General features: G+C 40.1%; 1 protein-coding gene across 3 annotated transcripts in view; it reads right to left on the bottom strand.

Annotated features, from left to right (window-relative positions):
• ZMAT4 (zinc finger matrin-type 4) overlaps positions 1-22,974 on the bottom strand; it is a 343,796-nt gene that overhangs the window by 81,189 nt on the left and 239,633 nt on the right. Inside the window, exon 6 of one of the 3 annotated variants that reach the window (XM_027071140.2) lies at positions 6,813-10,886. The exons of the other annotated variants lie outside the window; for them this stretch is intronic. Within the exon in view, the coding sequence (XP_026926941.1) occupies positions 10,777-10,886 (110 nt within the window). The 3' untranslated portion in view covers positions 6,813-10,776. Of the gene's footprint in view, positions 1-6,812; positions 10,887-22,974 lie in introns of those variants that run through there. 3 annotated transcript variants of the gene reach the window in all.

Raw genomic sequence — 22,974 nt, 5'->3', positions numbered from 1 at the left:
ATCATATCCTTTATATTATATAATTTTTTACAAAAAAAAAATTAAAAACACATAGAGTGTTCCTCATGGTTTTTGTTTTGTTTTGTTTTGTTTTGTTTTTTTAATACTAGGATTTAGGGAAAAGCAATAGCAAGATTTTAGGGGAATGGTTGTAAAACATTGATATACACAAGAAGCTTCTTAAAAATACATATATCAGGGGTGCCTGGGTGGCTCAGTCGGGTTGGGCGTCTGACTTCAGTTCAGTTCATGATCTCATAGTCCTTGAGTTCGAGTCCCACGTCTGGCTTTGCGCTGACAACTTAGAGCCTGGAGCCTGCTTCAGATTCTATCTCCCTCTCTCTCTGCCCCTCCCCTGCTCTCACTCTGTCTCTCTCTCAAAAATAAAATAAAAACATAAAAAAAAATTTGAATACATATTTCAGGGCCCTATTTCAGACTCATGAACCAGAATTTCCCGAGCTAAGATCTAGGCATCTGTATTTTGGACAAGATGAATCTAATGTTCACCAAAGGTTGAACATTGCTAATTTCCAACTGTTCAACCTAAATGTTATCTAAAACATTGTTAGCATTTTGTAGCAGAGGCAGCTTCTGAGAATATATTCTAAATGATATCATAAAATGGAAGATCACCACACAAATAGACACCATCTTTTGGATTTTTGGAATTTCAGAATGTGAATTAAATTAAAAAGAAATGGAAAATTATGGAGCAAGAACATTATGAATATTCTTTCAGCAAATATCTGTAAAACATCCTCTGTGGTTACAATGCCTTAGTTAAGTAAAATAACATGATGTGGAATGTGGGATACTTAAGAGTAGAAGCAGGGTCCCCACCATCAATAAACTTATAGCATAATTCTGAAGAAAAGCCACACAACTAAATATTGTTATATTTAAATATATTGTTAAATATCACTGAGGACCCGATGATATACTGTGAGCTATGTCTACAGATAAAAACTGTTTACTGAATATGCAGTCCACTGAGGAAGCCTAAGATCAGTCAAATGTTTTCCCTTTTCTAAAAGGAAGTTTCTCTCTCATAGGTAGTTTGGCTGTGGACCATTGGTATGAGATTAAAAATAAAGCAAATAAGGCACATGGAACAGATCGGACCACTAGAATTTTCTCTCAAATTCCACCCCACTCTCCACCTTTAGATGGTGGCTGTTGAATCACGACTGTTTTTTCACACTAACCTGTAGGCACTAGGTTTCCAGTCTGTGTGTGTTTTAACAAGCTTCACAACCTTTAGAAACCAATACCATCTTAATCTGGCTTGCCACATTTGGTATTTAGAAATTTTTAAAAATATAGTCCAATTAGAACAAAAAGGAAAAAAAAAATCTTTTCCTGGGATATCCAGGACAAAGGCAATATGAGGCAGTGTTTTTCTTTGTAACAGAGAGTCCCGCAGGAGCCATTGGTAGTTATCTCCTATATCACTGCTCTAAGAGGCTAAACGCTTACAAACAATTCTGTCAGAGGGTTCTGGGAAAAAAAGCAGGCATAAATAATACTTCCTGACATCAAGTATATTTCATAGTGTCTAACCGATGCTCCTGATTTAAAAAATGAAACCATGGTTTAAATATCTTTTAAGAGGATGCAGTTTGTGTTGACAGAAAATCAGAAACTGCTCAGTACAAGGTTTTTAATTGTCCTATAATACTTTTAAATCCAAGCTACTCACTCATTTGTTTAATATAAAAATTGAAATTACATGGTCATTATTATTGAGCATATTACATTATCCTCCTAGTAAAAGAAAAAAAAATACAGGTTTTAGAAGTCAGATCCACACAAAAGATGGAAAAGGGAAGAGAAGCAAAGGGCTGGCTCATTCGTCAGTATGAAAAATAGCTTCCTAAGTCATGTCCTTACTTGGTATTGTTTAAACAGCTTCTTAGTTTAGGTTTCTTTAGAAGTGACTGGTTCAAGGAATTGCGTGCAAGAAGTCTATTCTGGAGGCAATTCCAAGAAACCCTAATGAGGGAGTGGGGAAATAGGCAGGTAAGGAAAACAGCTAATGAGGGGTTTGTTTTCTAGTAGGTGAGCTCTAAGAACACAAGTGACTCCCACTGGGGACTCGGGAGCCAGTACAAAATAGAGTGTTGCAGGGCAATGTCAGCTCAGGGGTGAAGGTCTTATATACCAACACTCGGTCATTGAGATAGGCTGCTGTGGAGAGGGGCAGGGGATATTAATTATCTGATGCTTTCAGCCTACCACAGGGACAGGAAAGTGAACTCTGGGGACCAAAGAAAGCCCTCAGACAGATGCTGGGGGTAACAGTGTTAAGTCAAGTTGATGTTCACTGAGAGGCATGGGGGTGGGTGGTAATATGGGCAGAGCATCAATGGGATTGTCCCCACAAGCGTTCACAAATGGACAAATGCCCATTAAAACTCTCTGGAGTTATCCTAGTTCAGGAAGATGTCTCGGGGCATGGAGAAGGCAGTAAAAGAAAAAAGGCAAATAAAATAATAATAAAATAAAATAAAATAAAATAAAATAAAATAAAATAAAATAAAATAAAATGAAAGCACAAATAATTTGGATTTCTCTACATGGGTGGAGCACACTTAGCACCTTCCATGCTTAGGCTGTGCTGGGTGGGATTCAGGCTGCTGTCAAGCAGCTCACAGAGGTGCTCCTAAGGCAGACACTGACGGGAAAGCTATGAGTGCAGAAGGACACAGTCAGAAGGGACAAACAGGGAAAGAGACTGCAGCGGAGCCTTTTTCTTGGTCATGGGGTAACACAAGGGGGATATGGCGTAGCCAGAAGAAACAAGGTCCAAGTTGGCAGGTACCAGAGATAAGCAGGGACCTGGAGACAGTCAGCAACATCTAGAAAAGAGTACTTGCCAGTAGCTATTTTATCTCACCCATTTCTTAGCACCAGCTATCCACTGCTTATATTTCAATAACAGGCATTAAAATGGGATTCGGCCATTTTCTACACTTCCCTGAGTGAAGAATCACATCCTGCAGAAAGTGGGGAGGGGTCCCTGTAGACCACATCCACCACACACGCTCTCTAACTGTGGATTAATGTGTCCTCCCTCCTTGAAGCACAGCTCATGACCAGTGACCAGAGATACCTCATTCTCGTTGCACTGAGCGAATCACTAACTTGCAAGAAGAAAGCCCACTAGAAATATTCGGTTCCACAACTTTTAGGCCACCAGACAAACAAAATCCCAGCGTATGGAGGGTGTTTGACACGAATTTTCTCGCTAGCTGTACAGAGTTCACAGAGATCTCAAGATATGAGAGTGTCTCAGCTTATTTAGGAACGCAGCAGGCTAAGAATTTCTAGAGGGAGTGAGTACTGACCCAGCTTGTGATAATTTCACCTCTGCCACTCTCCATCCTGAAAGGACAATGGCAGAGGCAAACTTTAAAGCAAAAAATAAAAGTCTGGACAAGTTAAAGCAATAAGAGAGTCGATGTTGGAGCAAAAGTTGATGTGGGAAACATGTCAGAGAGCTCCCTCCTGTACCATTCCCCAGAGCATGGTGGGACTGATGGCCACAGGCCACAGAACCAGGACAAAATGAGGTCTTCCCTGCTCAGGGCTAGGAGATCCGTTATGTAATTAACATCACCTTCACTCCTCTGTTAAAGAACGTTTTTGTGGCTCAAGATCTTTCTATAAGATCCAGAAAACCCATTTAATAGCAAGGCAAGGACTTTGTTCAAAGGGAGATAGATTCGTTTCTGATTTTGAGATGCTCCCAATGTCAAATCTATCAGACATTATTATAACATAAATTTTCTAAAGCAACAATTCTTCACTCCCAATTGCTCGTTTCACAGATTGTATCATTAAGGTCTTGATCTAGCCACTTGGCTTCCTATTGCTTCTATTTGAGTCATCCCATAATAAATGTCCCTGCTAGGTTATAATTCTGCAATTATGGTGTCTAATACAATCTGTACGTGAACTGGCACAAAAGTGTTGAGGAAGATCTGTTTGTATTTAGTGGGACTTTCAGACAAGCCTTTTTGTTGCTCCCGCTCTTTTTAAGCCCGCGCTATACATTTATTTTTCAATAGAGGCATTTGATTACATATCCCCTGCTGCTTACTCATTTACAATGCATCTTAGACCATTTGGAATACTAGTAATGTCTTGACAGAATTATTTATATCCTAATATTATCAATGTTCTATTTCAAAAAAATGGGACCTATGTCATTTTACTAGAGAAGTGACAGCCATGTTTTCTAGTGTCTCTAGCTTAATATGAGTGGGTAATGTATTACAGAGGACAGTGGACTGGATGGAAGGAGAGACACTGTGATTCTAGTCTCAGCCTTACTAGGGAGGGATTTGGGGCACTTTGGGAAAGTTACTCAGTGCCAGACAGAGCTTGTTCTCGTGAGATAGGCCAGCACACACAAGGACCACTTGTCTGGGAAAACCCACCAGGCAGAGGGATGGGAGGATGTTGGAATATTCAGGCCAAGCCAGATCTTGCTTCACTGAAGAATTAATACAGATGCAAGCGACTAAAGACAGTTCCAAACCAGTACTCGAATCTGGAGGGAATGGCTGGAAGCAGGAAATAATTCCACTTGCCCTGAAGTGAGTCTAAGTCGGAGCAGCTGGTAATCTGCAAAGATTCAGGCGTTCATGAGTTGGAACAAATAATAAGGACAAGAAGAAAAGGAGGGGCAGCTGGGTGGCTCAGTCAGTTAAGTGTCCAGCTTTGGCTTGGTTCATGATCTCACGGCTTGTGAGTTTGAGCCCCGTGTTGGGCTCTGTGCTGAGAGCTCAGAGCCTGGAGCCTGCTTCAGATTCTGTGTCTCCCTCTCTCTCTGCCCCTTTCCCGCTCATACTCTGTCTTTGTCTCTGTCTCTCTCTTTCTCTTGAGAATAAATATTTTTTTTAAAAAATTAAAAAAAAAGAGTTTGTACAAAGGAATTAATAACATGTGCATGCTGTACATCAGCAATAAGTAAAACTACAAGGGAAAGTTCAGTTGATAAATGACCTGGAAGTTCTTTTTACTAACCGATTACTATGCTTATCATTTAAGTGTATGAAACATAAAGGAAACAAAATAATTTATTTCAAATATCCAGAGTTTATACTTGTATCTGCTAAAGGAAACAGTGAAGAAAGTGAATATATGTGTATGGCCCACAATTGAAGGAGCCTGGGAAGGACCTTTTCTCCAAATACCCATCTCCTTAAACACATAAGAGGAGGCCCTTCTGAGGACCTGGTGTGGCTGACACAGGGTTATAGAGAGGAAGGAACCTGGACTGAGAATCTGTTCTCTTCTAAACAATGGCACTCAGGGGGCACCTGGATGGCTCAGTCGGTTAAGCGTCCGACTTAGGCCCAGGTCATGATCTCACGGTTTGTGGGTTCAAGCCCCGCATCGGGCTTTGTGCTGACAGCCCAGAGCCTGGAGCCTGTTTCAGATTCTGTGTCTCCCTCTCTCTCTGCCCCTCCCCCACTCACACTCTGTCTCCCCCTGTCTCAAAAATATATAAACATTAAAAAAAATTCAAAAAAAAAAAAAAAAAAAAAAAAACAATGGCACTCAGGGTGACCTTACACAAATCCTTCTATTCTCTGAGTTCTGTGCCTTATTTGCTAAATAGGGTATTTAAGGCCACCTCAAATGTTATGATTCTAAGAGATGATATGGCATTGACACTTTATTTGACAAACACTTATTGCCTCCCAACTATGTGTCAGACTCTGTTAAGGGCTGAAACACCAAGACAGATAAAACATCATCTGAGGTCTCTGAGAACCTTCCAGCTAGCTGGGAAACTAACAAGGACACTGCTAACCACTGAGCAGAATGAAGACTGGAGAAGGCAGCACAGGTTGCTACCAAGACGGAGAAAAGGTCACTTGATTAGTGCCTGGTCATCCCAGTGCTTGGCTTCATGGCAGCTGCAGGGGGACAGCATGTGACACTAAGACAATATGCCACAGAGGAAAGAGTGCTGACTTGGAGTTTGCTCCAGGCAAATGCTGTCCCTACTCTAAACATTCTTCCATGAATGTGAGAAACAAGATTAAATACTATTTTTCTCACCGGCTAAGATAATGCATAAGAAAATACTAGTAGGTGCCTAGTATGATTATTTTACCTATTTTCACTTTTACCAATAGGCAACTTATTCAAAAGAGGTGCCAAGAAATCAAAAAGACACACGTGGCAATTTTGCCTTAGCTTGGCCTTGCTTAATCTGGCTGGACCAAGTAATCATCGCTGAGCCTGTAGATTCCCAGTTTTATCTTACCTCTGATTTGGGGGAAATATCATGGGCATAAAGGACTGCATTAAACATTCTAGCAACAACCAGAAAACAACAATTCTCTCAGTTGTTGGAAATCCATCATACTGGGGCATGAGCCATGTAGAGGTCTAGAAACCACAGGAACCCCTGACAGATCACATCAACCCTAAAATGAAATACAAGACCCCTTCTTCCTCTAAGTTTTAGCCCTGCAGTAATAAACACAGAAATAACAAAGTCTCTGCCTGCCCCATCCAAACAACACAGTGCTGATGTGTGGATTCCAGACACTTTTGGTGACTGAAAGCCCTTTGTCCCCTGTGTCCTACAGACACTTGAGACTTATGAGGAACATTAGTTCACCAGGCTCTCATCACTGGCCCATGCCGACTCCTTTTGGGAAGCATCTGGACCAGCTAACCCCTGTTCACACTGCCTTTTCTTGCTTGTGCTTCATAGCATCCCATATTTCCCTCTGCTGGTGCCCTGCAAGGACCTGGGTATGTGTTTGCTATGGAATGAGTTGATATGTTGGAGCCCTAAACCCAGTGTAGCAATATTTGGAGATGGGGTCTTGAGGAAGAAATTAAAGTTAAATGAGGTCACAAAAATAGTGTCCTAATCCAATAGAATTGGTGGTCTTACAAGAGGAAGAGAAAGAGAAATCTCTCTCTCCCCTTTGCACACTCACTGAGGAAAGGCCATGTGAGGAAACAGCAAGATGGTAGCCATCGGCAAGCCAGCAAGAAGGCTCACACAAGAACCTGACCATCTAGCACCCTGATCTTGGACCTCCAGACCCCAGAACTATGGGAAAATGAATTTCTGCTGTTCAAGTCACCTCATCTTTGGTATCTTGTTATGGAAGTTTGAGTTGACTAAGACAGTGTCCATTTTCTTTATCAAACGATAAACTCCTTAAGAGTAGAGATCATGATTTACCCGCTTTTGTTGCCTCGCTCCTATTGCCCAACACGCCTCCGATCCCTAAGAAATGTTTGTTGAGGGGCGTCTTGGGTGGCTCAGTCAGTTAAATGTCTGACTTCGGCTCAGGTCATGATCTCGCGGTTCATGAGTTTGAGCCCTGTGTCAGCCTCTGTGCTGACAGCTCTGTACCTGGAAACTGCTTCAGATCCTATGTCTCCCCATCTCTCTACTCATGCTCAGTCTTTCTCTCTATCTCTCAAAAGTAAACATTAAAAATTTTTAATTAAAAAAGAAATGTTTGATGAATAATATTTGATTAAAAATGAATAGCTGTAAATTTATTTCAAATTTCTTCTCAGATCGCAATACACATTCTCTTCCTACTTGACTCAGGGACTGAACTAAAGGGACTGGATGACAGAAATGAGATTCTCACCTATGAAGGGAACTTCCATTTTTTCATCTAGTTGCTGAAGATGCAAAGCAGTAAGAGCTGGTTGAACCTAGTGGTTAATCAGTCAATCAACAAATAGTGACTGTGTATATCCTCAGGCCAGGCACTGACCCAGTCACTGAGGATGTGGCCATGAAGATATGGACAGAGTCGTTGGCACAAAGAGCTCATACTCTGGTAGACAGAAACAGATAGTGAACATGTGGGAAAAAATAAGATAATTTCAGATACTGCCAAGTACTCTGAAGAAGTTGAAATACAGTAATGCAGCAGAGCATAATAGAGCAGGAGCTGCCTTTCCCAGAGTATTGAGAAACATCTCTGAAAATAATGACATTTGAGTTCAGTATGCATAATGAGAAGGGGGCAACCATGAAGAGATCTGGGGAACAGAATTCAAAGCAGTTAGGAACAACAAATAGAAAGCTCTGGGAATGGAACAAGCTTGATGTATCCAGTGTACAAAAAATCAGCAGCTGGAGAATAGTGAACAAGGGAGAGAGTTGAGGCAGGGGAAGGCAGGTTCCCGATCATATGGGCCTTATAGGATTTTATCCAGTTACAATGGAAAGTCATTGGAGATGTTTTAGCAGGGGTGCTTAATAATTTATGCTTTAGAAATACAACTCTGTCCTGCAGGATAGGAAGAACATGGGGGTTGTGGCTGTGGTCAGGGAGAGTTAAAATAGCTTAAACTAGGGTGGTCGTGGCTTATAGCCAGATTAGGGGCACCTGGGTGGCTCAGTCAGTTAAGCATCTGACTCTTGGTTTCAGCTCAGGTCATGGTCTCACGGCTCGTGAGATCGAGCCCCACATCTGACCCTGCACTGACAGCACAGAGCCTGCTTGAGATTTTCTCTCTCCCCTTCTCTCTTTCTGCAACCCCTGCAACTCATGCTCTCTATCAAAATAAATAAACATTAAAAATTTTAAGAAAAAACATGGCCAGATTATGGGTATATATTTTGGAATAGAGAATCCTGGACTTATGGATGGATGAAATGTGGGATTTGGGGAAAAAGAAAAGAATCAGCAATTACTCTTATCAAGGTTTTTAGCATGAGTAACTGCATGGATATGGTACCACTGACAGCGACAAAGTGGGAATCAAGACAGGCAGTGCCGCAGTAGGGAGGTGATTGGTTTGTCTGAGACATGTTAAGTTTAAATACTTATCAGACACCAAATGCAGATATAGTACAGGCAGGTGGATACATCAGGGAAGAGTTTAGAGTAAGATAAATGAATCTGTCAATCATCATTGTAAAGACAATATTTGAAGCCATGGGACTAGGTAAGAGCATTGAGGGAGAACATACAGATAGAGAAAAGAAAATGGTGAGGATAAGGGCCTGGGGTACTTCAATTTCTCGAATTGGATATGCAAGAAGAAGACAGTCAGGGAGCCTTAGAAGGCACATCTATTGAGGAGCAAAATCAGGTAAGTGTGGTATTTCAGAAACCAATAGGAAATAAAAATGTTCCCAGTTGAATAAGATGAAGATTCTGACAAAGTTGGAATTTGTGTAGCTACTTTCTAGGAATAGCAGCATTAGAAGACATTTCAGTTCTTAAATAAGGAAACTGAAAAAAAAAAAATCTCCAGGGATATACAAGTCAACTGTGTGTAGGGCCGAGACTAGCCTGCCAAGATGAAGTTTACCTGCTAACTGCCAATCCTGCCTCCTCTACATGCCCCACCTGTCCCATCAGATGTCACCCTGCCCACCACCGTGTCATCAGCAGGAAATACGCAGGGCTTGTGAGGAATGGTAAGCTGGTTGTTTAAAGATCTATTTGTGACTGAGCTCTGCACCTAGCACATTGTCTGAGAGGACAGATCTTCATCCTGCTGGTGTCAAGGCAAGCAGGCGTCAGACTGAGAAAAAAAAAAAATGTGTGTCTTTCAAATGAAGAGGGTGCAAAGTTGCAGGTGCTAATGAGAGGTGTTGGATGGACAGGCAGTGAGCAGCGCAACGGAGGGGATGAAAGAGCACAGAGAAGAGGTGGTAGGCTGGAGCGAGCCATTTACTGCTGGCCATTTACTCAAGCCCTCCACAGGAGAAGCCACAATGCACTGGCTTTGGCATTTCGGTAAAAGAAGAATAGAATGAGGAACTATGGAATTACTCAGTTGATGAACTAGATTTCCAAACCAGAGTTTAGGTCATATGACCTTGTGACAATTTCCTGATAACCCCGTCTGAATTGTTTGTTCCCTTTGCAGTTTTCCTGAGTAATTCTGTTTATAAAATTGTATCACTCTTATCTACATTTGCACCCACCTTCCCTGTTGAACGGTGCCTGGTCTAGCAGACAGTCAATAAGTGATCGTTAAGCCAGTCAACAATCAAAGAACTAATGGGTCAGGATATCTGAAACTTGGTTTGTCCTGGAAAATCTGAAACACATATTCCTCTTAAGAATATTGCTGTGGAATATTCTATCAGAGAGACAGATTTTCAAGGGTATTAAGCACACAAAGAATGTTATCACCGCAATATGTAACTAGAACATTTCAGAATCAGATATATGCTAACAGCATAGTCAAGCATTAGAATCTAATGCTTAGATAAACAAAGGACAAACAAGAACATATATGCATACATATACACACTCACATATACATATAAACAAAGTGTATGCATACATGTGTGTGTATATATAGACAGAATATTCATTGTTTTACTGTCTCCATGGACCAGAAAGACATATACACTCCTAAAATTAATATTCATTAACATTTATTAACAATGCTATAATTCAATTTATCATTTGTATTATATTTCTTCTACCATTTAAAAATTTTCAACTATGTATGAGCAAGGAATATAATTAAAACATCTTATACTTGTGAGATTTAAATACTTTCTAAGCTAATTTTTCATATTTGAATTATTTCAGCTTACTTATTCAGACTTTAAATCCAGTGAGAGAAGCATCTTTTTTTTTTTATTTTTACATAGCAATAAGCACTCTCTGTGTTCAACAAATACGTTTGTTAATAAGGCTTTGTAATTGATATAGCTCTATTTCTGAACGAATCCTTTGAGAGGATGGGGGAAGGAGGTAAAAGTAAGTCTGTAGATGCAGAGGCAGGAGGCCATGGGATTTACTGCTTGAAGTTCTCAATTTTGTCTCTGTAGGACTGGGGCAGCCCCCTGCTGAGGGAGAACTTGGTAGAGGCTAAAGACTTCAAACAAGTTGTCAGCCTTGAATTGTCTGTTCACAAGGAATGAGAAAAAATATGATGTAAGTATACACAAAAGAACTGAGGTCTGACCTAAGAGCTAAGGAAGGACTGTGTTAATTTGTCATGGCCCAAGTTTTAGGTGATTTTTCCCATTGGAGCCTCAACATCCTGATCATAGCAGAGGAGGTGAAGGTCACTGGATGGCTCCAGGTTACAGCCTGTCTGAGGAGGTATAAATACAAAAGTACAAGGGACCCCAGGGTATAATTAGAGATGTACTAAAGACTAGCAGATATGTCCACATCTAGGCTAAATAAGAAAGGAAATGAAGACAGGAAAGACTTGTTAAGATGGTAGTATATGGATTAAAGGACAAAGGTCATAACACTGAATAGCACAATTTTTGGAAGGTTTATTATGCACCAACTATGATGCTAAGGATTTCATACACATCATTTTATTTCATAATAACTATTAAGTATGCACTATGCTTATTGCTGTTATGAGCTCAGAGAAGTTAAGCAAATCATCCAAGATCATATGACTAATAAATGGTGGAGCTAGGACCCAGCCCTCTCATCTGTGACGTGACAAGACCACATGCAGAACAGTTATAGGAGAATTAAAGTTTAGAAAGCTATGGTTCGGGCATGAAATTTTGGATGGAAAGGGGATTGCTGGAGGAGGTGACAAGAAAGTCTAGAAGTTGGTAGCTAAATGACATGAGACTCAAAGGAACTTGATTACTAATCTGGAGCAGAGAGGTGGGAATTTGGAAATGACATTAATAAACTAGGATGTCCATATTGTTCCTGGGTTCTTTGGGATTTAGAAAGGATAAAACTAAGAAGTAGCCATGAGAGAAAATGCCAACACAAATCTATGCTATACAGAATCACTACTTAGAGTCTAAATATGGTTGTAAGGAAACACCATACAATGGAAATAAAAGGATTACATTTCTATGAAAGATCATGTCTAAGTATGTTTATAAGGTCTACTTGAGAAAGTCTTACTCTCAGTCTTCCTTTCCAATGTAATTATCTGTACTTTCTCTCAGAAATCTTATTTTCAACACCCACTTGATGACTGACTGTTCTATAGGGAAAGTTTCATGTCACTCGTGTCGGTTCCTCCATTTGGAATATCCAACCCTCACCTGCATTTAGGTAAATTCTCTCTTGCCTGGATCAAATCCCACATTGTACACAAAGCTTTTCTTCATTTTTCAAATGGAAGAATATGCTGCTTATTCTAAAAAATTCCTAGGGCACCTGGGTGGCTCAATCAGTTAAGCGTCCATCTCTTGATTTTGGCTCAGGTCATGATTCACAGTTCGTGAGTTTGAGCCCCATATGGGGCTCTCTGCTGTCAGCACAGAGACTGCTTCAAATCCTCTGTCCCTCTCTCTCTTTCTGCCACTGCTCCACTCTCAAAAATAAAAAAAGAAACATTTAAAAAATAAAAATAAATTAAAATTCCCAGCATTTTTATTTGTACTTCAAATGCCTATCCTGCCTATGGGATTATGGGATATATATATGATATATACACATATGTATGTGATATATATACATATGTGTATATATCACAGTTATATACAAAATTAAAAAACAGTAGCTCACATTCATGGAGATTTCCTGCCAGGCTTAGAACTGACCCCTTTTAATGAATTATCTTCTCTAAACCTCATACATAGTCTATGTAGGAGATGACTGGTACCAGTTCCATTTTATAGATGAAGAAACTAAGGTTCAAAGAGCTTAAGTTACTTGCCTAAGTTCACACAACCAAACAGTAGGAGACCTAGTATTAAAACAAAGGCATTGTGATACTTACTATTTATCTTGTGCTCACTCCTGTCATAAACTATACCATATGTACAGATTGACATTCTATAAATCTTACATATTCCCTAAAGAATAAGTACAGGTTGGGATGCCTGGGTGGCTCAGTCAGTTGGGCATCCAACTTTGGCTCAGGTCACAGTCTCACTGCTCATGAATTCAAATCCCACATTGGGCTCTGTGCTGACAATTCAAAACCTGGAGCTTGCTTCTGATTCTGTGTCTACCTCTTTCTCTGCTCCTCTCCTGCTCACACCCTTTCTCTCAAAAATAAACAAATGTTAAAAAAAATAATAAGTACAGGTTAAGATGTGAGTCTAATTTATCTTTGCATTTTCATGAGTGCCTATGACAGTGCTTTGCCTATAGTGGGCTGTACAAAGCTACTGAATGAGATGATAAATTAATCTTATGATATTTAATAATGAAAACTTTTTTTCTGAGAATGTAAGTAATTGTAGGATAGTATAAATTATCAGCAGAACATAGGTTTAGGAGTGAGGAATAATTGGTGATGGTAGAATAGAGAGGAAACAGGGCTGTCGGTGATATATATATCACAGATGCTACGGGGAACTGAGTCAGAGCAGGGCAGCAATACCATCACTGCCCCTTAGTCACTGTGAATGCATGCATGTCGTATGAATGTATCTGTGGATATGTTCATGAGGTCATTTTATTACCCTTAAGCATTTTGGGGGCACCTGGGTAGCTCGGTCTGTTGAGCATCTGACTCTGGATTTCAGCTCAGGTCATGATCCCAGTGTTGTGAGATCAAGCCCTGTGTTAAGCTCCACACTGAACATGGAACCTGCTCAAGATTCTCTCTCTCTCCCAGGGCACCTAGGTGGCTAGTTGGTTGGGTGTCCAACTTTGGCTCAGGTCATGATCTTGTGGTTTGTGAGTTCGAGCCCCATGTCGGGCTCTGGACTGACAGCTTGGAGCCTGGAGCCTCCTTCAGAGTCTGTGTATCCCCCTCTCTCTGCCCCTCCCCTGCTCACGCCTGTGTCTCTCTGTCTGTCAGTAATAAATGTCAAAAAAAAAAAAAGATTCTCTCTCTCTCCTTCTGCCCCTCTCCCCCACTCATGCTCTCTATAAAATAAAATGAAATAAAATAAAATGAAATGAAATTCAAAATAAAATGAAATTCAAAATAAATAAAATAAATAAGAGTTTGATATTTTTTCAGTTTAATTTTTTTCTTTTCTCATTTCCTTAATACCTTAACAATAACCTGTCAGTGGCATGTATTATTTTTTTCCAAAAGTAAGTAATGTTTAAAAAGGTAATCTATATAAATACCTAACTTGTATTAGGTCAAAGCCTTTATTTTTCTAAATTGAGTGTTTATAACCAACTGGTAGTGGTACTAGATCGCCTGATAGCCAAGAAAGGGGATAAAACATGCTTTTACAGTAACATTGTTCATTCGTTTGTTTATTTTAGAGAGAAAGAGAGCTTGATTTGGGGAGAGGGCCAGAGAAAGAGACAGAGAATGTTAAGCAGGGTCTGCACTCAGTGTCGACCCCGACGCAGGGCTTGATGCCATGACCTTGGGATAAAGACCTGAGCTGAAATCAAGATTTGGATGCTCAACCCACTCAGCCACCCAGGCACTCCAACAGTAACATTGTTTTTTAAAAGATGCCTTGTGTATATGTATATGTGCAGGTAGTTATATGCATACACATGCAAATTACAAGCACAGGCAGCACATGATCACTGTATGTAACTCTGAACATATAGACCTTCATCTCAAAACTGTTTTGCATAGATCTAGAACAGCACTATACAACAGAAATTATATTGTGCTCCACATATGTAATTTAAATATTCTAGAAGCCACAGTAAAAATATACAGCAAAATAGGTGAAATTAATTTTAATAATAAATGTTATTTTATCTCATATATCCAAAAACTATCATTTCAACATATAATTAATATAAAAACATTAATGAAAAATCTATATTACTTTCATATGTATATTACTTTCCCTACATGTGGCCAGTGGCTATCACATTAGACAGTATCAAAAGTGGAAAGTTAGAGCTAGAAAGGCACATAGGGATTATGAATTTGAATTCCAATGCCATTATTTTATAGATTAGACACTATGGAACAGAAAGGTTGAGTGATTTGTTTAATTCTGCTTAGTTATAATGCAATATAATTTCAATTTCCCTTTCTGGCCTATTCTGTCAGTGTTTCATATTTGAATGGAGGCATAAGGAAGATAGGTTGTGACAGTCAAATCATAGTCATTTAAACTTCCAAATATAAAAGGAGCATAATGGTACCATGTAGTCCAAATCTCTTACTTCACAAATGAGAAAGAGGAATGGAGTCACTTTTTTTTAAGCTTATTTATTTATTTAGAAAGAGAGAGAGAGAGAGAGAGTGAGTGGAGAGAGAGGGAGAGAAAGAATCCCAAGCAGGTTCTGCACTGTCAGCACAAAACCTGATGCAGGGTTCAAACTCATGAACCGTGAGATCATGACCTGAGCCAAAATCAAGAGATGGATGCTTAACTGACTGAGCCACCCAGGCATCCCTGGAGTCACATTTCAAGAGAGTTTCATGTTGCAAGATTTGGGGAAACAAATCTGAGGCTCTGAATGGGGAGATACCCCTTAGAAGTTTCCTGAACCTAAGTCTAAGCTGGCACCCTAACCTTGAGATGATGATGATTAATTCCTCAGGTCAACAGGAATGCTCCTTCTTCAAATTCAAAGACTGAACCTCTTAAGTCAATACTGCCCTGAAGACATTTTGTGCCTATAAGTAACAGGACTCGATTTCCATTCACATCTTCTTTCCAAGTTAAATGGCCATGGGGAAATCTCTTCTGCCTGTCCAGCTAGTTAAGTAGAACCAAGAATTACCATGATTCTATTGATAGGGTTTAGTGGTTGAACAGACAGGGCTGCAAATTCCTGGGGTGGAATATTTGATCCTTGATGTCTTCAATACCAGCTTTACAGAGCTCATTTCTAGATGCAAGAATTGATGTAAAAAAAGATGGCCAGGCACACAGAATTTCTTGAGGAAAGGCAGGGAAAAGTTTAAGAAAAGGGAAATTATCTAAATAACAGAGTTTTGTTGATTTTTTGAAATCCATGCTATCCATGCTAATTGATGGTGGTTTGAATAGTAAGTAGCCCTCAAAAGATATATCTACCTAGAATTCCAGAATGTGAGCTTGTTTGGAATAAGGGTCTTTGCAGATGTGGTTAAGGTAGGGATATCAAGATGAGATCTTAAATGTTCTTGTTATTTTTTTACTTCTCAGTCATCCTGCCTTCCTAACTACCCCTTCAAGGTAGCATTTGGGTGTATGTAGAGAGTTTTGGTTCATGTAAACTCACAGTCAAGAGGAGGTCCCTGGGCTCAGGGTCCTTTAGCAATGCTGACCTTCAAGGTGATGTCTTTCAGCCATTTGGTTATTTCCCTGATGGCATTTGCAGTGGTAGCAGGGGTAACTCATGATCTAGCTGTTTTCTGAGCATGGACAGATCATAGTAGCACTCCTGGCTTACTTGGACTCACTTCAGCAACCCCAGATACTGGAGACATCTTGAGACTCTGACAATGACAACCACTTACTCCTGCCTGGGTGAGCTGTTTGGAAGCTCTTCCTATAGAGCATTCTGCCCCTATTTTGGCAATCCCTTCTGGAAGCTCAGGCTTGCCAATATTTCTGGGATCTGCATATACCACTAGTGAAGGAAGGGAAGCTTGGAGAAGTGAAAGCTTCAGGGCCTCTTAGCTTGCTTACACTATACCTAAGTCACTTTGATGTTACTGCACCAGGCTTATATGGAGATGGCCCATGGGGTGGTAATGAAGTAGAGAAAACCCTTTTCTGCATTAAGTACCACTCTCACTTAATATACTTCTGCCCAGTGGTTGACTAGTTCTTTTCCCTACACTATATTCTCTCTTTGTCAGCACACATCATGCTTCACTGACAGAGGTCTCACTATTGGGACAGAAGGGATATTGTACCCTGGTAGAACTCTGAATTGAGTTACCCAGGCTTGGCCTTTTATATACTCAGTAGGGTAGATTTGGGCGTGGACTTGTGGGCAATGATAGAGAAAAAAATGAAAGGATTTTAGACATTAGCCTAGCTTTCATGGCCACTGGATTACTGGACATATTTTGAATGTCAAAGGGTAATGTTAATTATCTTTCTTTGCATTTCTTCTGCAACAGATTGTAATCTGCTCCCCATTATAACACAACTCTCCCAACCCGGGGAAGATTCTTAAGACTAAATGGTTGAAAACCATACCCAACAAAAAAAGGGAAGCCCCATGATAGCAAGTGCCCACTCTGTTTGGCACACTGAGTATGCTCAATAAGTAATAGCTGTCCTTCCCTTTTTACTGGAACCTATACGATAACACTACTGTGTCAAATATGTGTGCACATGACAATTACAGAATGGAGACAAACATTTGATGGGTTATAGGTTATAGTGGTGAAGTCATTTCTGGCTGTATTCATTTCCTAAGGTTGCTATAACAAATACTACAAACTGCATGGCTTAAAACAACAGAAATTTTTCTCTTGCAGTTTGGGGGCTATAAGTCAGAAATCAAAGTGTCGACAGAGCCCCATTCCCTGTGAGGCTCTAAGAGAAAATCTTTCATTGGCTCTTCCAACTTCTAGTGGCTCCTGGTGGCTCCTGGCATTCTTTGTTTTGTGGAATACATAATTTCAATCTCTGTCTTATCTCTTATCTTCAAATGGCTTTCTTCTATGTGTTTCTGGGTTGTTTTCTTCTGTCTCTTACAAGACTTTCATTACTGGATTTAGTGCCCATTAATCTCACTTTGAGATTATACTGTAAACTACATCTGCAAAGGCCCTTATTCTAAATAAGGTCAAAGGTCTGAGGTTATAGGTGGACATGTCTTTGGGGACTATTCAACCCACCATAGTGATATATTGTTCTCTTTTATTATCTTCTTATTTCTATGTTAGTACTCTTTTTACATTATCAATTGGTAATAAGCCAGAGAGAAAATAACATGGCTTTTGAAAAAAAAATCTATAAAATTATTTGACTAGAATGATTTTCTGCTGTAGACAGGGGTAAAAGGAGGGGTTGGAACAAATACCCTATAAGTGGAGTGTTATCTAAAGGCTGTTCAAATATCAGGTACAACTATGCTTTAAATGCCATTGGACTGAATAAAGTTAATTTCTTTTTGGCCAACAATAATTAGAAGTACATGGAAAAGACCCGATAGGTTTAGACAAACAAAAGAGCTTCCTTCCTCTATGCAGCTAAGAACTGTGTGAATAAACTTGCATTTACCCCAGGTTTACCCCTTTAAAGAACTGGGGAGAAATATCTTCTATTTTCTGTCACCTCTAAGAAATTATCTTTCACAGCCCAGAAACACTCTTAATAACACCAATCCTAGAGAAAGATTATTTCCACATCCTTAATTTCACCCAGAAATTTAAAAGTAAGCCAAAGCAATAATGTTATGCATCAAGCAGTCAGTCTACATGTAATTAAGAAGCTCTAGAAGTTCTCATTCTGTATGCAAGGAGTAGGGCAGGAAAAGTGCACTGTTTGCAGGTAAAGGTTTCCTTTCCAGGGGAATCATTCAGCACAGTGATCTTAAGCTCAATTGCCTTCTTTGCATTCCTAATACCTTCTGATAACTTTACAAAAAACAACTCAAACATCAATAATCTCACACGATTAACTTATGCGTAAAAGCTCCTAAGGAATGGAGCCATCCACACAGTTATGGGAAAATACTAATGCATGATTTATTTTGCAATCTAACTTCTTACAGATTCTGAGGAGTCCATTCCCCACATCCCTTCGGCGCCTTGCGCATCATTTGCAGTATATTAATCTGCATACATTTATAGAGGGTTTCTAGTGATATTTTTAGAGTCCAGTCATATGTTTCGATTCTGTCTCCCCATCTAGATGGTGGATGATCTTCTCAAAGGCAAGGGCAGCGACTTCCCAGCGGTCCATGTGTAAACTGCTTAGCCACTCATACAACTCAATTCTCCAACATCACATGAAAAACAGATAGTGTTCCTAGGTTTTCTCTCCTAAATGGAAATGCTGTACAAAGCATTTGCATTTGTATGAATCCTGAGAGGCCCCCTTCACCAAGGAACCAACTTGGCTTGGGAAGTGATTTTCTATAAAGCTTGATCATTACTTTCTCTGGGGACCTAAACACAAATGGTAAGAATGACTAGGTAAAATTTGTTACCACTTCCTTCCATCTTATTCTGTGCCCCTCTCTTCCCCTAACCCTTGCTGCCTCCTCTGCTCTCTGTGACCTCTTTCTTTTTAAAGAACACCTCTACCCTACCACACATACTTCAGCCTAGCACCCAGGCTAACTTATGTCCCAACATATCCTGTCCTCTGACCAGGCAACCAAAATCCCATTCCCTGGTAGTAGAGGTTCACTAAATATTTATTTAAAGGAATTTCCATTGAAACAGTGGCTGCAATATTCCCGAAAAAGCACCAGAATTCAAGTTGAAAGTCCTGGGTTTGCATCCTTGTATCATTTACTAATGCTGTGGCCTTGAAAAATCACTCTGAATCTTCAGTGACCTCCTCATTAACTTCGGTGTCATGGCCATGAAAAGATGCCTGAAAATATTTACTATTGTAGACCAAGTGACTCATGGCCTAGCCTTTATGCATATGTTCTGAAAAGCAATGTTTTCAAAGGCGAGCTTCTTATGAAGTCAAATAAACTGTAATTTAATTAACAAAAAGTTTGAGGAGGAAAGACTATATTCTGAAACATTTTGGGGACCCCATCATCATTGCCTTCCAGAAAAAATGTCAGTGGTTCAGGCCCTTTTCTAAAGGTTACAGACATTTGAGTAATCTTCTCGGCTGACTGCTGTAAGATATGTCATGCAGAATTGACAAATTCCGCAATAAAAATTGGGGAAACTTCCAAAAGAGCCTATGATTATTATTTTTTTAATGTGTATTTATTTTTGAGAGAGAGAGAGAATGAGTGGAGGAGGGCAGAGAGAAAGGGACACAGAATCCAAAGCAGGCTCCAGGCTCCAGGCTCCAAGCTGTCAGCACAGAACCCAATGCAGGGCTTAAACCCACGAACTGTGAGATCATGACCCGAGCAGAAGTCACCCAGGTGCCAAGAACCTATGATTATTCACACTTCTCAATATGCCATTGCATTTTGATTTAATGAACATAAAATTCATTAGTAGAAATTCAAGTGTGCAAACATGCACACACCTTCTGTGCGCCTTTTCTTCTCAAGAAATATGTTTGCACTCACAGAACTGATTGCACTTGAAACACCAACCCCACCAAGTAGCAGGGCACAAAAGCTTTCAGTTTGGGAAAAACCAGCGTCTCAGACACAAAGTCAAACAGTTGCCTTGAGTCCCGCACATATCCTTCATTTTTTTAATTTTAAGCCACTGCTCAACTTATTCTGACAAACACCATCAAAATTGCCTTCCAGTAGCTGTTCATTTAGGGGTTTTTTTGGTGTTCAGAAGGTCAGCTTTAAATGCCTTCATATTTCTTTGGCTGCCTTCTATTATTCTTTCAGGAAAATAAACAGCACCTTAGAAAAGGAGGATAATTTGCTGTGCCTGCTAAAGCTTCTTGGGCTGTAAGAGAAGAACAGAGGGTGATTGCAAGTGGCACAGCCCAAAGGAGCTCATAATTAAATCGTGGAGCTTACGGTACCAATGAGGAACCACTGACAATGGATCAATGGTCAGGGAAGAGTCTGTGTCTCAGACAATCAAGTAGCAGCCTAACGGGTACATTTGGGGCACTGAGGAATCTTTTTATGAGGGACTGGGGCCCCGAGATCAATTTTAATTTCACCAAATTCATAAGCTGCAATTGCCAAGTTTTTTAATGAAAACCTTTCATCTTTTTAACAAACACCTCCCTCCAGAGGGAGTCACAGTACCTTTTTGTGATCTGAGAGCTGCCAAACTCAGAGCTACGTATCCTTAAAAAGTAATTGCTTCTGTAGCTGCAGCTTCAATGTGTAGTTCCTGAAAAAATAACCTCCTTCAAAGGTTCCAAAAAGAGGAAGACAGTCTGAGTCTCAAATATAAAAAATAATGAAATAGACTTAAAAACAAAAAAGACAACAACTCTGCAATCCCCATGAGGGTGTACAGAACTCGTGAAATGCCTTCTCCGTCTTGAAACTACATTTCTCAGCCAAATTGCAAGTATCAGAGAAGGGCTGGGAGAGAGCACCACAGTAATATCACCAAAATAAAATAACATGAAATTAGTTTCAGATTATTCTCAGAATGGAACCAATTTTAGAGAGACAATAAAAGTCAACAGTTATCATGGGAATTGCTGAGCGCCAAATCAGAATTAATGACAATGAGGCTGACAGTACGAGTAAACATGTGACTTCTACATAGAAGTCTCCATATCACCCAAGGTCTGGATAAAAAAAAACTTTAAAAAGGTGTTAACATGCAATTCCTGAAGGTTATGTACCCACCACTCCCTGTCTCCCCAAAAAGAGAGAGATTAATAGACTCAATCAGAGAATTATTAAAATAAAATTTTAATAAATCCCCTAATTGCCACATTAAAATAATTGTTAGGTGGGTCACTTGCTGCAGTAGAAGCTGTATACAGAAATAGCCACCAAGACAGTCCAGGCCATGACAGCATCGTGGGCAAATGGCTCCTTGTGAGAATGCCTGAGCTACTCACATCGCCATCAATTTGGCGGGGGGGGGGGGGGGGGTCCTTTCTTTCCAGCCCCACCATGACACTGTGTACCAGTCCCTGGGAGGTCTGTGTGTGGAGTAGTTTGGGGATGCCACAGTTTAGGGGGTGCTGGGAAGATGTTCACATCAACGACAGCAACAACAACAAAACCCACAAATCTTTGATTTGTCTTTATACTCATTGAATGGGAGATAGTCTTAAATTTTTTTAAAGTTTATTTATTTATTTGAGAGAGACAGAGACAGTATGAGTAGGGAAGGGGTAGAGAGACAGACAGAGAGAGAGAGAGAAAGAGAGAGAATCCCAAGCAGGTTCCTCACTGTTAGCCACAGACCCCGACGTGGGGCTTGAACTCATGAAACCATGAGATCATGACCTGACCCAAAACTGAGTTGGGCACTTAACTGACTGAGCCACCCAGGTGCCCCTTCTTTTTATAGATTTTTAAGTTTATTTATTTCTTTGAGAGAGACAGTGTGAGTGACGGAGGGACAGAGAGAGAAGGAGAGAGAGAGAAGAATAGGAGATAGCCTTTCATTGTACAGCTGAAGTAAGGGCAAAAAAGAACCTCTCATAGGAGGAAATCCACTGAGAGTCTGTTTGGCAGTACAACTTATTGCCTACCGACAAGAAAATACATGTGTTATCAGGAACAATGTGGGGAGAGTTAGAAGTATGGGGAGCAGAAAGAGAGGTACTGTAGGAGAGGTTCTGCGAGGGCAGAGAAAGCATCAGAGAATCAAATCAGAGCATTAAAGTCAAACTTCACCCACTTCTAATTTCTGCATTTCTCAGGCTGTGCCTGGATGTCAAGGCCTCCGAAAAAGCTTCTGGTGCTTTGGAGAAAATTTGCATTAACAAGAGGATCCGCGATGAATATATACACTGTTTGGATTTCTATTAAACAGGGAAGCACTGAGTAACTGTAGAAGGTTCATATTTGGAGGAATACAAATGATAATAAATAGAAGGCACATTATAAAGATTAAATGCAAAGGAAAACCTTTTAAGGGTTCAGTCTATTACATAGTTGTGACAAGCCTAATACATAACTGTTAAGTCATTATATAATAATGGAATTACTGCCAGTGGCAGTAAGTTCCCTCTCCTCCTCTGGCATGCTGTGTTGGCAGACAACAGGGCAACCCCTACTGCCATCCAGCATCCAGCACTATGATGGTGGGGCCTGGGCTTCCTGCTTCTTAAGCTGAGCAAAGCCTGAAGGTTGTAGTGATTCATGCCATGGACAAGAGCATGGAGAAACACTGGCACCCATCATTCTTTAAAGGGGATTCCTGCATTCACCTTTCCTAATCTCTTTAACTTTACTTCTGGTCTCTGACTGCTTAGATCTACATGGAAAAATTAGGGATATAAAACTTGTACCCTGGTAAAGTTTCCTATGGGGTTTTGAATGAGAATGGATATAGTTTGTGAGATGGCCAAACATAGTTGGGGCAAATGCACCCAGGCTGGCTCTGAGCCCTCAAACCTACATAAGGTTACCA

The sequence above is a fragment of the Acinonyx jubatus genome, chromosome B1 (genome assembly GCF_027475565.1).
Source record: "Acinonyx jubatus isolate Ajub_Pintada_27869175 chromosome B1, VMU_Ajub_asm_v1.0, whole genome shotgun sequence".
NCBI classification, from domain to species: Eukaryota; Metazoa; Chordata; class Mammalia; order Carnivora; family Felidae; genus Acinonyx; species Acinonyx jubatus.
This window is presented reverse-complemented; position numbering and strand designations above follow the sequence as displayed.